Source organism: Bos mutus, chromosome 22, assembly GCF_027580195.1.
Source record: "Bos mutus isolate GX-2022 chromosome 22, NWIPB_WYAK_1.1, whole genome shotgun sequence".
Taxonomy (NCBI): Eukaryota; Metazoa; Chordata; class Mammalia; order Artiodactyla; family Bovidae; genus Bos; species Bos mutus.
The window spans coordinates 56,293,624-56,309,822 of record NC_091638.1 but is presented as its reverse complement, the minus strand read 5'-3'; the positions used below and the strand labels follow the sequence as shown (position 1 = coordinate 56,309,822).

The following is a 16,199-nucleotide window of genomic DNA, read 5'->3' as shown; positions in this document are numbered from 1 at the left end:
CAGAGGGGGTGCTCACCAGGGTCCAGGGGCGGAGCTCGATCTGCTCACGCCCCCCCCTCACCCCACCCGCACCCACCGGCGCTCACGTGGATCCGCTCACGCCCCACCTCCCTGCCCCGTGCCTGATATGCTTAGGTCCCCCCTGCCCGCCACCGCCGGCACCCACGTGGATCACCAGGGTGAGGGGCTCCCCAGGGTGGTGCTTGATCCACTTCTCCCGCTTGGCCGTGGAGAACTGTGGGTCAGGGAGGTAATCCAGGCGGAACTGGCTGCCCCGCTGGGCCTCCTCGGGCTCCAGCAGCTCCTCGGCCACCGCCGCCTCATCTGCGTAGACCCGGCCGTTGAGGAAGAAGTCCACGGGGGCCGAGGCGTTGCTTAGAGCCCCGGGCGACGGGCAGGTGATGAGGGTGGAGTTGAGGACCTTGCAGAGCTGGAGGGGGGCCACGGGGGCCAAAGTGGGGGATGTGGTGGACAGTCAGGGGGTAAACATGGAAGGAGGGGGGGGGGGGGCAAAGATGAGAAGACGCGGCACGGGGAGGCGTGATCAGCCAGGGGCCGTGACCACCCTGCCCGCCAGGGCCCCGCCCTCACCGTGGGCTCACGGCCGATGTGGTGCACGGCCATGGACACCTTCTGCACCATGTGGAAGCGCTCGCCGGCCACCGTGATGGTCCTGCCGCCACTGCAGGGTGAGGGGTGAGGGGTGGGGGGGTGGACAGCAAGCCCGGTGAGCCCACGAGCAGCCCCGGGGCGTGCCCTGGCCGGAGGGCGGCACCCAGGTCTCACCTGACGTGGCTGCGGTGGGGGCTGATGGCCGTGATGACCGGGTTCGGCATGTACTGGAAGCTGAGGCCGCCGCGCACACAGCCCCGCTGCTCGAAGCGCACGCACACGGGCACCATGGCCGGCAGCGTGCCCCCCGGCACCGTGCAGGCGATGCTGGCGTCTGAGCGCCTGTGGGAGGAGCGGCAGGCCTCATCAGCACGGACCCGCCTCCTGCCGCCGCCCCTGCCCATCACCCCATGGCCCAAGCCATCCACCCGCCGGCCCCGCCTCACACAGACACCGTTTCCGGGTTCCCACTGCCGCACCTGTGCTCCGACTGGCCATCCCACCCTGGACACCTTCCCTTCTCCTCTCTGACCCCGCCCCGTCTCACCTCCTCCAAGAAGCCTCCCCAGAGATACCCTCCCAGCTTCCGCCCCTGCGAGGGCTCTAGCCCCTACAGCCCTGAAAGCCCACGCTCCTCCCAAACCCAACCCCAACCCCACTGGATGTTCCTAGTTCCCGAGAGACTGCGGTCCCCTGGGGGCCAAGAGAGTGGGGCTCATCGCGTGCCCATCAGTGGGACCTGGTACACATTAAGTGCATAATGCTGATGCTAATTCACTTCAGTCGTGTCCGACTCTGTGCGACCCCATAGACGGCAGCCCACCAGGCTCCCCCGTCCCTGGGATTCTGCAGGCAAGAATATTGGAGCGGGTTGCCATTTCCTTCTCCACTGTACCAAAGTGAAAAGTGAAAGTGAAGTCACTCAGAAATTGAAGTCACTCAGTCGTATCCAACTCTTAGCAACCCCATGGACTGCAGCCTACAAGGCTCCTCCATCCATGGGATTTTCTAGGCAAGAGTACTGGAGTGGGGTACCACTGCCTTATCCGTAAGTGCATAATACAGACGGGCATTTCACGGAGAGGTTCTGGACCACGCCCCTGCCTCTGGCCACACCCCTGGGCCGGCGACAGGTCTGAGACAATGCACAATCGTCACCATTTTCACTGCAGTTAAGGTCACTTATGAAGGGCACAATACTCCCCACAACTCACGGGTACTGTCTTTACTGGGTGAGAACCCTGAGGCTGAGAAAGAGGAAGGGGCCTGGCCAGGGGACACAGCCAGTGACGTCCCCGGCGATGCTTGGCCCCCCCAGACAGGGACTTACAGCAACTCTGTGCAGGGCTCCGTGTTATTCACCAGGACCTGGAGCTCGGAGCCCACGTGGAGCTCACTCCCGTGGATGGTGATCCTGGTGCCCCCTGCTTTGGGGCCCATGGCGGGCTCCAGGGAGTGGACCAGGGGCAGCTGTGGGGAAGAAGGCAGGCCGTCAGGCCCCAGGCCAGCTCGGGACGAGCCTGGTAGGGTGGGGGCAGGGGCAGGGGCAGGCTGCATTCCCTTACCACGTAGGAGAAGCGCTCCCGAGACCTGCCCTCCTTGGAGGCGTTCACTGTCACCACGTCCGAGAACGCCTCTGGGGCTGGGCCTGTGGCGCACACGATCCTGGGTGGGGGAGGCGAGTCTGGTCAGGGAGCAGCCGGTGGGGCCTGGGGGCCAGGCAGGCGCCCCTTGGCTTCTTCCTCGAACAATGCCCCGCCCCCTGCCCATTACGCTTCCTTGAGCCCGTCTGGGCCGGGCCCCACGGCTGCAGGCCCCAGGTCTCTGCACACACCTGCAGACCTGCACTTTCCTAACAGCAGTTTTTTCCATCAGAGCGAGGCTTCTGTGGAAGCAGGGCTGCTCAGGGGAACCTGGGAGGGCTTCCCGGGGGAGAAGGCTCTGGAGTGGTGAAGCAGGGAAGGACAGGACGCATGGCAGGAATGGTCTGAGCAAAGTCTGGGAGACCTGGGAGTGAGTGACTTCTGGGGAGCAGAAGGGATCCAGGGATGGCGGAGTGGTCGAGGGCAGAGGAGAGGGTGGGGGAGGTGAGGAGAGAGCGGAGGAGCAGCTGGCACTTCCAGGTGGTTGGGAGCTGCAGGTCACTGAAGGGCCCCCGGGACCACCCTCCACTCACTCCTCCGACACCGTGTATCTGTCGGCCAGCGGCTCACAGGCCACGCCGCCGATCCACACGCCATGGGCCACGTCGCTGAACCGCCGGCCCAGGTTCCTGCCGCGGATGGTCAGCTGGGTCCCGCCGTCCAAGGGGCCGCTCAAGGGCTCAATCTGCCAGGCGATCAGAGAGACGGGAGGATGGGGCTCTGAGGCTGGGGTGTCCGGGGAGGTAGGGCAAAGCAGACCCGCCACTCAGGGGAGGCTCTGAAAGCGCTGGCAGGTCACCAGGGCTGCCAGTGGGGACGTGTGTGTGAGACACACAGCCTGCCTCGGGGACACCAGTGCGCAGGTACAGAGCCAGTGCTATTGGAGGAGCGTCTCCTGGGGATGCTGAGGTCCAGTCCCCGTGGCCATGGGAACCCATGTCTGACCACGTGACCCTAAATCCCAGGCAGAGCCAGCTGGGCCTGGGACGGGCAGGTGAACCAGGCTAAGGCAAACAGAACCCTTCCCCGAGACTTTTTCTTAATTGAAAATGAGGCTCATGGGTTACCCCAGTTTTCCCCTTATCAGCAAGGGTTCCCAGATCTCGCTATAAAGACACTCGACCCCAGCCTCTCCTCCACCCCAGACTCCAACACACCCCCCGTGCCCGGCTCGTTCGCAGCCCTCACCACCTTCTCTATGCAAATCGTCTCCTTTCTGATTGCTGTCCCCCAACCCCAACTGAACCATGAGCTCCGTGAAGACAGGCATGTGTGTGTTCACTGCTGTGTCTCCAGCCCCAGGATGGGGCGACAGGGGGGAACTGGCACCCAGTGGGTGCTCAGTGGGTGACACAGCGTGTGGGGGCCCGGGTGTGTGCAAACACGTGAGCTGCGGGTCCCTGAGCCCGTGTGGGGCGCTGTGTGTGTGCACATTCAGGTGTGTGGGTGTGACGGGTCTCCGAGGCGGGGGTATTGGGGGGTGGAGTGCTTACCGCTCGGATCTCGGGGGCGGGGCAGGTGCCAGGCGTGGGCTGCAGGGTGCCCCGCGGGCGGCAGCCGTCGCTCCACACACACAGGTGGCCCAGATCCTCGCGGCCCAGGCACTGGGAGCAGTCGGGGCTGCCCACGGCGCAGTTGTAGACCTCCACTGCGGGAGACACGGAGCCGGCCCAGCTCAGCTGGGTCCTGCTTCTTAAGAGTCAGGGCCCAGGAAGCTCTTAGTACCTTCTCCAACCCCCAGCGCCACCCTAGGGGGCTGCTAATAATAAGCACAGTGCAGCCACAGCCCCGTTAACAGTCATCCACACAGAGATCCTATCCAGTGGGGGCTGTTTATCAGCCCCACTTGACAGATAAAGAGATGAGGCTCAGAGAGGCAGAGTGACTTGCCCAAGGTAACACAGCCTGTGAGTGGGAGAGCTGGAGTCACAGCCAGGCCCGAGTGGGTCTCCTGAGCCCCCAGCGGAGCTCTGGGATGCTAGGGAACCACTGAGCAGTGCGGGCTGTGCAAGCCTCAGGCTCTCAGATGGGCTCAGGAAGGAGCGCAGGGTGGGTTCCCAGAGCATACAAGCTGGTTCTGGGGCTTCTGTCTGGGACCTTATAGTACAGAAGCGGGGCAGGGTATGGGGTGGATGTGCACAGGCCCCCCCTCCTGCTAAACAGGCCCTTGGAGAGTTGATTCGACACGTGTAATAAGAGCACGGCCACCCCCCACCATCTAGGGGCGCAGACTGTGTCCCAGACAGCCCTGCAGGGCCCTGCATGTATCGTCTCAGCAAACCCTCGCCCCTGCCTCTGCAACCGGGCCTGTGCCTCACGGGAGGACCCTGAGGCTGAGAAAGGGCAGGTGAGTGCTGGCGGGGCAGAGCCACGGGCATGCGGACGCCCCGAGGGTGTGGTGCCAGCCCAGAGGAGTGGCTCCACAGTGAGGTGCGAAGTGAGCAGGCCGGCAGAGGCGGGGCTGGGACCTGAGAGACAGCGTGTGTCGGGGAGTGGTGGGGGGATACCCGAGCACTGGATGGAGCCCCCCAAGGCTGCGGCCATGGGAGGCTGGGGGGCACCTCCTACCTGTCATGGGGTCAGGGCTGTCCAGGAACCGGGCCGGTCGCCCCTTCAGCTGGAGGCTGAGTGGAAATACCTGGCTCTTCTGGGTCGTGTGCAGCTGCAAAAGATGGGGAAATGCGTGATGGGTGTGGACGCTGTCTGGGTCTCTGTTGGGGGGAAGGCACATCAGGGGAGAGACGAGGGCAGGGCCACTTGGGGCAAGGGGACCAAAAAGGGGAGGCAGAAAGGAAGGCGTGTATGTATCTGGACTCGGGCCGGCCTGCCCTTCCCCTCCGCCGTGAAGCCCCGCCGCTCACCACCACGTGTTTGCAGCGTACAGCTGATTCGTTCACCCACACAGCCTCGAAGGTCTCCTCCAGACCGAAGCTACACTCCAGGGCTGCACCCTGCGGGACATGGGGGTCAGGGGCATCCAAGCAGCACCCACCGCCCCCCACCTTCTTCAGGACGCCAGAGACTGCTGTCCCGAGGCGCAGGCGGGGGCTCTCTCCCTGAACTGTGTCTCCTCCAGAACGTTCCTTCCTGGCCCAACATCTGACAGAGGCGGGGGCGGGCGTGGGGTGGGGGGTACACACGAACACCCAGAACTCCGGCCTGACGCTCTCACACCACTGAAAACCTCACCGACAGCTTCCAGCGGCCTCACCCCGGGGCCTTTCACTCCGCTGGTAAAGCCGCGACTTTTCCGCACGACCGACACTTACAAGGTTCATCCCAGGAGACTCCGCCTGCCCTGCAGCCTCAAAACCCCCCACGGCCTGGGATCAGGTCACACAGGACGCGGGTCAGCAATGCACACGCCGTCCTGCCCTCAGCCTTTGTCCAAGTCCATGCTTCCCTCCCAGGAAACCTCAACACAGCCTTCAAAATCCAGCTGAAATGTCCCATGTTCCAACAAAGGCTCCCAGACCGCCCCTCACCCAAATCACGGGGACACCCCTCACTTGAGCATCCATCCATTTGGCAATGAATATTAGGGTGTGTGCTGGGGGGCTTCATTAAGCTCCGACAGCCTTCCCCGACCCTGCATACCAAGGACCTCCCCTATCCTCTGCCCAGGCTCTGTCTACACCTGTCTCTCCACCCACTGGGGAGGAGGTGGGGGGGCTGGGTTTTTGGGCCCTCTGACACCTCCAGGAAGATGGCAGTTGAAAGAGCTCAGGCTCAACCTTAACACAGGCCCGCTCAGGTCCGAAGTCCACCTCTGCGACCTCCTAGCTGTGTGACTCTGTGCAGGTGGCTCCTCTTCTGAGCTGTGTGGGTCTCTAAACTTAGCAAAGGAAAGAGACTCCCCTACTCTGCAGGACTCTAAGGAAACTGGACACCATGTGTCTTTAGTGGGTTGTACACTGTGGGCGCCAAATATATGCTGGCTGAGATCAGTACACAGGAAGTGCTCAATAAATGCTTTGCTGGGGGCGGCAGGGAGAAATAAACAGGGCCAATTCCCCAATGCCATCTTGCCCTCAGCCCAGCACAGGCCCCCCGGGAGCAGCCATCAGTAAATATTTGCTGAGTGAACAAACCCAGGTTTCAAGAGGGCTAGGCCAGCCGCGTGGCAGGACTTCCTGTTTATGTCCCTGTCGTTGGTAGATGTGTTACCCTGAGGAGAAAGCAGGTCGGCCACCCCCTGGCCCTGCCCCCTCCCCGCTTCACTACGAAACTAACACAGGGAAGTGGCTGTTGACAGGCTGAGAACTCCTGTATCCCTGCCACGCTGAGCTGGGTCTCCTGAGCCCCTGGGCTCACAGCAGCCGGCCAGCCTGTCTGGGGTTCTGCTGGGTGTGAGCTCTGTGGATTGGGCTGCTGCAGAGCCCAGGCAGAGTCAGAAGCAGGCCCAGGGGAAGGCGGGCCAGGATCACTGAGGCCCCAGGAAGGCAGACGGGGGCCCCCCAATTACACTCTGCTCAAAAGCAGGAGGCAGGACCCACACTCAAGCCCTGGGCCTGACCCAGGCTCCGGAAGCCCAGGGCAGCAGCATGGCGTTTCCCCCCTCCGAATGTCCCAGAAGCTCTGCCCTAACCACCGCAGGGAGGAGCCCCAGGACTGAGGGCACGGCCCCCCCCAGCCCCAGGACCAAGGGCACAGCCCCCCCAGCCCTTCACAGGGCACATCCCCTGCCATGACGAGGCTCCCCGGCACGTGGCCCCCACGTGTGACAAGTCGTCAAGGGCCTCAGCTCCCCCGGTGAAGCGACAGATGGTGAGTCCCCGAGAGCTGGGGAGGGGGTGGCTGGCAGGCGTCCAGGACTCGTCAACACTTCCCACCCAGGACGCTCCTCCAGGAGAGACCCAGCAAGGGGCGGCCTCCGTTCCCCCAGCCCAGATGGGTGGGTGGGTGGTGGGGTGGTGCGCAGGCAGGGAAGGCGGGTGGGGGGGGGAGAGCACTGGACAAGGAGTCCAGGGCTAGGGTGCGAGTCTAGCCTGATGCCATGTCCCTGGAGGCGTCTGTTCCCCTCCTGCTTTCCCTACCGGGACGATGGGGATGGGGCGGCCAAGGGGGTCTCAGGCCATTTTCCAGGGAAGACGTGTCGGCCTCAAACTAGGGGGTGGGGGGTATGTCCAGGGTCACAACCCAGCCTAGGGGCAGGGCAGGGTGCACATGGACAGTCACCCACAGGCTGCAGCACTGGGCAGGGGCTGGGCCTGTTGGGGGGCGTGACAGGGGAGAGGGTCTGGGGGTCCGGGCCAGACCCTCCTTTCCTGCAGGAGCTAGGGGCAGCTGGCTGTCCCCAAGGCCTGTGCCCACCACCCACCTTCCTTCCCCCTACCTCCGTGCAACCAGGGCAGGGCTTTCTCCAACAGAGCCCAGAAACTCAGAGGAAGAAAACCGAAGCACGGGACTTCCCGGGTGGTCTAGTGGCTAAGACTCCGAGCTCCCAATGGAGGGGGTCTGGGTTTGATCCCTGGTCAGGGAACTAGATCCCACGTGCCGCAACTAGAGATCCTGCATGCTGCAACGTAGACCCAGGCAGCCAAATAAATAAATAAGTGGAAAAGCAGAGCATGGGCGGTGGGCCCCGCCCCCGCTTACCTGGAAGAAGGCGGCGCTGGCCAGGTGCACCGGGATGCTCTGGGAGCCGCCGGTGGGCATGGGGGCCAGGGCGGAGGGCAGGATCTGCGGGCACTCCTGAGGGCTCTGCAGTCAAAATACAAGGAAGCGGGGCTGACCTGGGGCGTTCTGGAGGAGACGGGATTCACGACCACCCCAGCCAGCCGGCGCAGTCCCATCTCCCTGGGGAGGCGCTGGGCAGCCCATGCAGTGAGGAAACGCTACTAATAAAATGACAGCCGCATCCACCACCTCCCACACACCACCTGACCTGATCCTACGAGCGGGAAGGTGTATTGGCCCCATTTCACAGACGAGACTGAGGCATGGAAAGAGGCAGTAACCTGCCCAGTGGAACCGAGTCCGCATGGCCACGCCACGGAGAGCCTCTGCGGGGAGACCTCCCCGGCTCTGGGCCTCATCTTTCCCCAGTTGTAAAATGAGGCACTGCACTCACTTTCTGAGGCTCCCTCCAGCTCTGGAATTCCAGTTTCCAGATGGACACACGATGAATGATTCACAAAAGAGGAAACCACAGACTTCGGAGAGGCCCATGAGAAACAGGGTGTGAGGTTGCACACCCCTCCCCACTGCCCGGACGCATCACGAGCCCTGAGCTGGAGGCCTGGGCATGCGCGTTCCCGCGTCGGGTGTGGAGTCACTGCTGTGCAGTCACTCAGTCATGTCTGACTCTCTGCGACCCCGGAACTGCGGCACGCCAGGCTTCCCTGTCCCTCCCTACTTCCCGGAGTTTGCTCAACTCAAGTCCATTGAGTAGATGATGCCAACCAACCAGCTCATCCTCTGCCACCCCCTTCTCCTCCTTCCTTCAATCTTTCCCGGGTTCTTGGGCCAGAGACTGAGGCCTGAGATTGAGGACCAAGGTGAGAGACTGGGACCCAGGGTCTTTTCTCAGTATTGTTAATCAGACAAGGAGCTCCTTGAGGGGAACCTCAGGGGCCCAGCATGAAACCAGAGCTTGAGGGACACCAATGCTTCACTTATTATCGTTGACCACGGTCATAAACAGCGACCACGATAGCGACAGTGGTTAGTGGCCGGCGCCCACAGCCCTTCACATGCACCTGGAGAGTTCTGAGCACCCTGTGCTGTATTAATTCACCAAACCCTCCTCCCAAACGCCCTGTGAGGTGGGTACCACCGTTATACCCACTTGACAGACTGGAACACTGAGGCACAGAGAAACAAAGTGGTGTGCCCAGTATGGGGCGAGCAGCACAGTGGGCTCTACTGGCGCAGACCCTGCTGCTGAACCCCAGGCCAGACACTGCGCCCAGACGATGAGTTTCCCCGGAAGCGCTGCCTGCTGCCCACCATAGGGGCCAAGGAGGCCGCCCGGCCCGGCCAACGCTGCAGGGCTGCAAGGCAGGAGCTGGTGTCCGGCTTGCTGTGTGACACGCAAGGCCGTCCCTCCCTTGAGCTGCTGTCCTGAGCCGTCCCATGTGTAAGCCCCGTGGAATTTCGGGGAATGGAACCCACATGTTTCCAATCGGGTTTCACTGCCGCTGCCAGGCCGCTTCACAGCTGGCCGGGGGCCCTGCGGCTGCGACCCTGGCTCCGGCCCAGCCGAGGGGAGGTGGCCAGCAGGGGCTGGAGGCGTGCGGGTCCAGAGGAAACGACGTGGGACCATCCCCGAGGGCCCTACTCTCCTAGATCCTCATAACCCACCATGGATGCCTGTACCTACTCTCCAGAGTGGGCAAGTCTGGGAGAGTGTGGGTGCGCCTCTGCCCTCTTTCAGCACCACCCGGAGGGTCGCTAATCTCCCTTGGGGACAGCTGGTCCAAGTGTGCCTGCATCTCCCCGCCCCCCAGGCCTGTGGTATGGGAGGACTGACCCTCCTCCCTAGCCCCAGGGATGGGCAGGCACCCAGGCCTGTCCTGGGCTCAGCGATTGGTTCGGGGAGTGGACGTGACCCAGTTCCCCTGGAAAAATTCTGCAGAACCAACGAGAAGGAGGGTCTCCTGGGATTGCCAGGGATCAGGACCCCACCCGGGGCTGCTAAGGCGTCTTGCGGCCAAGGGGGAGGGCCTGCCGGAGCGCGGAGGCCACCTGGAGGGGCGGGGAGGGCCTGGTGATGCCGGGATCCAGCTGAGCCCGAAGGGAATGCCGCCCCTGGGACTCTGCACTCACACAGGCCGACTGGCTCTGCTGGGGCCGTGGCCAGCGGCTCGCAGAGCACCGCGGCCTCCTGTCCCATCCCAAGCTGAACCATCCAAGCCTTGGAGACAAGCTGAGTGGCTTCTCCCCCTTGGCCAGAGAATAGCCTCCAGGCTCAGGAAACCACGGCCCCGACTCTGGGCAGAGCCGTGAAGGCGGGATAGCAGGAGCTGGGGGGACAGCGAGGCGGGAGCCCCAGGAAGCCCAGATGTCAGCCCAGCGCGTGCATCCAAGGCGGGGCCTCGCCTGACTGCACCTGACTCTGCACTGGAGCTCACAGACTCCCCCAGGGTCTTTCCACGTGCGAGGATTCAGAGTTCGGGACCCAACCTGGCCGAGCACTGAGTGGCCCCGCTGAACCCACCCAACCTGCTCCCTCCCTGCCTTTATGCGTTGCCCTGCCCCCCTTCTATACACTGCCCTCCACGTTCTGCCAACCGACTTCTCCACCAGCTCCTAATGAAGCCACCTTCGTAGAGGTTCCCACCCAGGTTCCCCCCACCCAGGGAGCCTGACCCCGGCACCTGCCCAAACCCTTGCCGCTTCTAAGGCCTAAGGTCACCCTGCCTTGCAGAAGCCGCCTCCTCCAGGACAACTGGAAGGGGCGGACGCAGCAGCCTTCTCCACTCCCTTCCCCTCCTTGGAAAAAAGCTGCAGCCCTCCTTGCAGCATCCTGTACCCCCCACTTCCTTCCTCTGGGGCCCATGAGGCAACGGGAAGTCAGGAGACATAGTCCCTGGCTCGCGCCTGCCCGGAGACCCCTCCCCGGCCTGGCCTGAGCCCTGCGGCCTCCAAGACGACCGACGACAGACTGGCTCTAAATTAAACGCCGGATTAAGGAGCAGGCCAGGCCCGGGCGGGGGCGGCCTCTTCTCCCAGTGGACTGCCGTAATCCTCTGAGACAGGCCCTCTATGCACCCCCAACGCATCTCTGACCTGCAGACCTCGGGGCAGGGGGGTGGGGCGGGGAGGAGGGGTGTCCCTGGGGGCACTGCCCCAGAAACACCTCCAGGCTGGCGAGCTCCTCTGCGTCTGCCGGAACCTGGCAGGAGGTTCCCCTCCCAGAGAAGTCCTCCCAGCAGAGGGGCCACCCATGGCGTGTCGGGTACGAACCTGGTGTCGCTCCAGATCCCCCTTTGAGACAGGCCCCCTTTCATAGACAGGGAGACGGGCACAGAGAGGTGTGGCGGCCTGCCCAGGGTCACACAGCCATGACTCACGCCTCAGGCTCTTGTGTTCATGATGGGGAGGGCAGAACCATGTCTAATCGGCTGCTTCCCCAGCGGGCACCAGGGTTGCTTCCTAGGGATGCAGGACGGGCCTCAGTGACCTCCCTGCTGGGAGCCAGGGCTTTTGGGGGTTACGCTGACTACCTCAACTGTGCCATCTGGAAAATGGGTGGGAACTCCCCTTTCCTGAAGAGATGAGCTGCAGGTGAGAACCTGGTACCTCACCCCGAGCCTTTCACGGCCCTGATACGAGACGGAAGATCCAGCGGGCGGGCCTGACGGGGGATAAGCTGGCATATGACCTGGCACCATCCCGGTCCAGCCATCCCACCCTGGAACCCACTGCAGTCCAGCTGTCCCACCTCAACCAGTCTCAGGAGTCCCGTCTGGTCGTCCCTGGCACAAGGCTGCAACAGCCATAGCGGCTCTCTGGGTGAAGACACGAGGCCACCCCATAAGTGACCACACCCAAACCCGCCGGCAGCAAGGTACATGGTGCCTCGGCCTGTGTCTCTGCCCGTCCCCTACCCTCCCCAACACGCCCGCCCCGTGTAACTGATGGCATGCTGTCCCCTAGCTCAGGGCACCATCAGGCTGGCAGAACAGGAGGACCTGGGAACCTGCGGCTTTAGAGGTCACTTGCTTTCTCCACCCTGTGAGAGCCACAGCAATCCCCAGCCCTGGGGCCCAGTGCCCGTGGGAGACGGAGGCTGGGGTCTTTCGGCCCAGCCCGACTTGGGGAAGCGGGGAGAACACGGGCTGCCAACAAGAGGGGCCAATTCAAGGCCCAAGCCTGGTACTCCCTGATCCATGAGGGTTGCAGAAAACGTTGAAGCTAAAATTGAAAATGAGTATGATGTGCAGGAAGGCGCCTTGTCCTAAAAGGCTGGAAGTGTAAACAGGTGCAGGCTTTCTGGGGGTCAGCTGAGCTGAAAGTATGGGCTTTCACCCCAGAATACCCGTTGAAGAACTGGTCTCCAGAGGACAGTCAAGGCCACGCAATGCCCTGCACGTATCAGAACGCAAAAAAGAAAGAGGCACGCTCAGCACGTCCACCAACAGGGGACTGGAGGGGCTTCCCTGGCGGCTCAGATGGTGAAGAATCTGCCTGCAATGCAGGAGACCCGAGTTCAATCCCCGGGTTGGGAAGATCCCCTGGAGAAGAGAATGGCAAAGGGACTGGTTACACGCACTGTGACGACAAGCCCAGCACGGCGGCGGTTAAAGTTGGAGCCAAGAAAGACAATGTAATGACACGGAAATGTTTTCAACGTGTCAAAAAAAAAAAAAAAAACGGAACAGTGGAGGCAGAGGGCACCCCTGGGCCCGGCTTACCGTGGGATTTGGCGAGGCCTCACACCGAGACTGGTTGGAGACACAGGCGTGCTGCTGGGCGCACCAGACACAGGGCCACTGTGCCGACAGGCAGCTGGTGCAACTGAAAGACAGGGGCCTCCCCTCAGCTGCCTGGCTCCCCACCCCTGTGCCCAGCAGCGGGGACCTGGGACACAGAGCCCAGCACAGTGAAACGAGGTCTTGCTCAACATCAGAGCTGCCCAGCGGGGCTGGGCATTTTGTAAGGTAACGAGTTCCCCAGTGCAGGAGGTATGCAAGGAGGAGATAGGCAAGCAGGGGACTAAATTAAGCGTAATCAAAGCACTTTTCTCAGCCTCGACTAGCCTGGGTGCTCACAGACACCGGGCACGCTGGGTGATGAGAGTTTGTTGCACAAATGAGCCGTCAGGTGAACAGCCAAGGGTCCCGCCTGCCTCTGCGACACCATCATTTTTCTTGAGGGGGCTTCCCCGAGAGCAAAGCCTCCTGCCCACCCCAGAAGCTAGCCCCGACACCCCACTCACGCTGTGTGTGGGTACACCTGCCCGACCCGGCCGCAGTCGTAGATGGTGAAGCTGGCCCGGACGATGTTCTGCCCCCGGACCCTCACCGACATCTCGACGGTCACGTGGTCTGGAACAGAGCAGGGCGTCCAGGGAGAGCAGGACAAGGGGACACGGGGGGCCCACCGACACCAGCGGCTGTGCCATCCGGAACCCCCCATGCCTGAGAGTCCACCAGCCAAAGGCCCCCATCAGCTGTCCCTGCACCCCGGGCCATGAGGTGCCTACCTTGGTGGGGCGGGAAAGGCGGGAACTGATCCTTGGGCAGGAGGTTGCAGTAGGCGATCTGGTGGCCGAAGGCTGGGCCCGGGACCCGAGCCACCGTGTGGATGCCGTGGCCATAGTCACAGGCCATCTCCATGCCGCTGAGGCTGGGCAGGCTCCCCGAGATCTGCAGGATCATACCCTGGAGGCCAGGGACCCTTAGCTGGGGGTGCAGGGTGTGGGGGAAGGCCACGCCTCGCACCGCCCCACCCCCACCCTGGAACCTGGGGAGAAGAGGTTGGTCAGTGGCTTTGACTCCAGGGCCACCGGTGATGCAGCCTACGTGGGCCTCAGTTTCCTCCTCTGCAAAGTGAAACCGACCACCTTACAGGGGCCAGAGGCCCTGCACGATCTGGCCCATGGACCTTGGATGCCAGCCTCTTAACACTCAAATCATGAGTCTTGTTCCCACCCCAGGGCCTTTGCACTGGTGGGTCCCTCTGCCCAGATGCTCACACTGGCTTCCTATTGCTGCTCGGATGTCATCTTGCAGTGAGCCCCCCACCTGATGTAAAATGTCAATACTACCCCCCCACCAAGCTGCTCGCTCTGCACCCCGTCCTCTGCTCTGCTTCCTTCTTCTCCACAGCACTTATCTTGTTTCCACTCTCTCCTCTGGGAGTGTGTCCACCCCTCGAGGACCAGAGGTTTGCCTCTCTTGTTCACTGCTGTCTCCCCAAGTCCAGGACTGTACATGGCACAGAGTGGGAGCTCAATAACACCTACTGTTATTGATGAATGAATAAATGAATGAACAGATGGACAAAGCCCCGGACCACCTGCTTGACCAGAGGGCATAAGTGCAGGACTGTGATGTGTAATGATGGGGAGTGGGGAGCACAAGAGCCCCAGCTCCTGTCGGTCATTAGAACCATCACGTGACAGATGAGGATGTCTGCACCAGAGAAGGCTCTGAGGGCAGGGCTGGAGTGCGGGCACCCAAGCCTGTCTGTCTCTCAGCTCCTGCCCCCTGGAATCCCCTGCACCGAGGCTGTCTGCTACAGGTAAGCAGGGAGCCGGCTGCGGCACGCCTAGGCACTCCTGGACATGGATTGTGGGGCAGGGGGACAGCTACTTGAATTCAACTCCCAGCTTGGGCACTTCCTCACTGTATAACCTTGAGCAAGTCACTTTACCGCTCTGTGCCTCAATTTCCCTATCTGTATGACGGGGATGTTACGAGCACCCAGGCACTGCTCTCACCATCTGCCTCCAGGTCCCTGGGGCGCCGCACCCAGGAGGCTCCACCTGTCGGGTCTGGGTGCCAGGGGAAGGGCTGCTCTCCACCCGCACCCCTGAGCCCGGAGCTGGGGTCCTGGCCCCCCGCACTCACCGGGTACTCCTGGTGCACGTCGATCTCGGCCGGCAGGACGGTCATGGCGGGGCAGCGGCCGGGGCCCGCGCTGGCGCTGGTCCAGAAGTGCGGCTGGCTGGAGTTGGCGCAGTCTTGCTGCAGCGTGCACCTGGGGCGCCGGCGCAGGTCAGGGTCCGGGGCGCCCCCACCCCCGCGGCCTCCCGGGCCCAGCCTGCGCCCCAGGGGCCTCACCGCGTCTCCAGGGCGCACCAGCCGCAGTAGGCGTCGGCCGCGCCCACGCAGTCCCCACAGGTGGTGTGCGCGGCGCACGCGGCGACCTTCACCCTGGCCATCTGCAGACAGAGGCGGGGGGCCCAGCTCAGCAGGGGAGGGGCAGCCAGGCGAGGGCCGGGAGAGGCTGGGGAAACTGAGGCTGTCACGGCGTGGGGTGGGGCGGGGAATGAGCCTTCCCAGGAGAGGCCACGGCAGGCCGGAAGGGAGGGGGCGATGCTTCTGGCAGGAGCAGCCGCTCTCGTGCAGAGGCAAAGAGGGGCTGGGGCTCAGCACATCCTGGGGTCTCGTCAGGCTGAGGCCCGGACACACCTGGTGGGACGTCATCAGATACAGGTAGCCGGGGTCCGCGGGGTCAAACTGCATCACGTGGTGCACAGGCTCCCCGTAGGCCACCGTCACCACCTTCCGGCTCACCACCTGCATGCTCTCGTTCAGGTTGATCTGGGGGGGTGCGAAGGAGGGGGGCCGTCAGGGGATGGGGCACCACGAAGGCGTCCCCAGGTAGGGGCAGGCTGGGGACCGGCCCCGGGGATGGGGGGCTGCCCTGAGCCTGGGAGTCTCAGCCTCGGGCCCCTCCAGGACTGGCGGTGGCGGCCGGCCCCCACACTTTGTTCTCTGTCGTGCGCCCCTCCCCCCAAGAACCCCCCTCCCTGCCCTCACCAGCATGTCCTACCCTGGTATGTACAGGGCCGGGCTTCACAGTTAAGAAAACATTCTCTGGGAGGCTGTGGGCATCATGCCAGGGAGTGGGGACCTGGGTTTGAATTCTGGCCTTGACATTTACAAGCTGCACAGGCCCGAGCCATCCGAGTCACTTCCCCTCTCTGAGCTAACGGGGCTGAGGACGGCACCCGCCCCACGGGGCCGTGGGGCATGCTAGGGAAGATGCAGGCGAAGCGCTGCTGGGGCCAGGCCCCAGAGAGACGGCAGGGCCACTGGTCTCACCCCTCCCCTCTCACACGCCCATCTCACAGATGAGGAAACCGAGGCCCAGAGGAGCCAAGGGACTTGGCAAGAGTCCTAAAAGAAGATGCCTCAGGGTCACGATGGAGGTCTAGGGCCATCTGACTCCAGATCCAAGGCTGGGGTCCAATGTCCAGGCAGGAGAAAGACCAGGACTAGCTGGGGTCTGGAAGCTTGTCTGGCTGAGGGCCCCTCTGCACGTCCC

The 16,199-nt window shown here is 63.2% G+C and overlaps 1 protein-coding gene across 1 annotated transcript in view; it reads right to left on the bottom strand.

Annotated features, from left to right (window-relative positions):
- PLXND1 (plexin D1) overlaps nt 1-16,199 on the bottom strand; it is a 48,751-nt gene that overhangs the window by 13,062 nt on the left and 19,490 nt on the right. Inside the window, 16 exon segments of the mRNA XM_070360281.1 lie at nt 167-430; nt 592-682; nt 787-954; nt 1,943-2,082; nt 2,178-2,277; nt 2,789-2,940; nt 3,749-3,903; nt 4,824-4,917; nt 5,117-5,206; nt 7,854-7,958; nt 12,617-12,719; nt 13,141-13,249; nt 13,408-13,585; nt 14,777-14,906; nt 14,990-15,090; nt 15,341-15,472. Of these exon segments, the coding sequence (XP_070216382.1) occupies nt 167-430; nt 592-682; nt 787-954; nt 1,943-2,082; nt 2,178-2,277; nt 2,789-2,940; nt 3,749-3,903; nt 4,824-4,917; nt 5,117-5,206; nt 7,854-7,958; nt 12,617-12,719; nt 13,141-13,249; nt 13,408-13,585; nt 14,777-14,906; nt 14,990-15,090; nt 15,341-15,472 (2,112 nt within the window).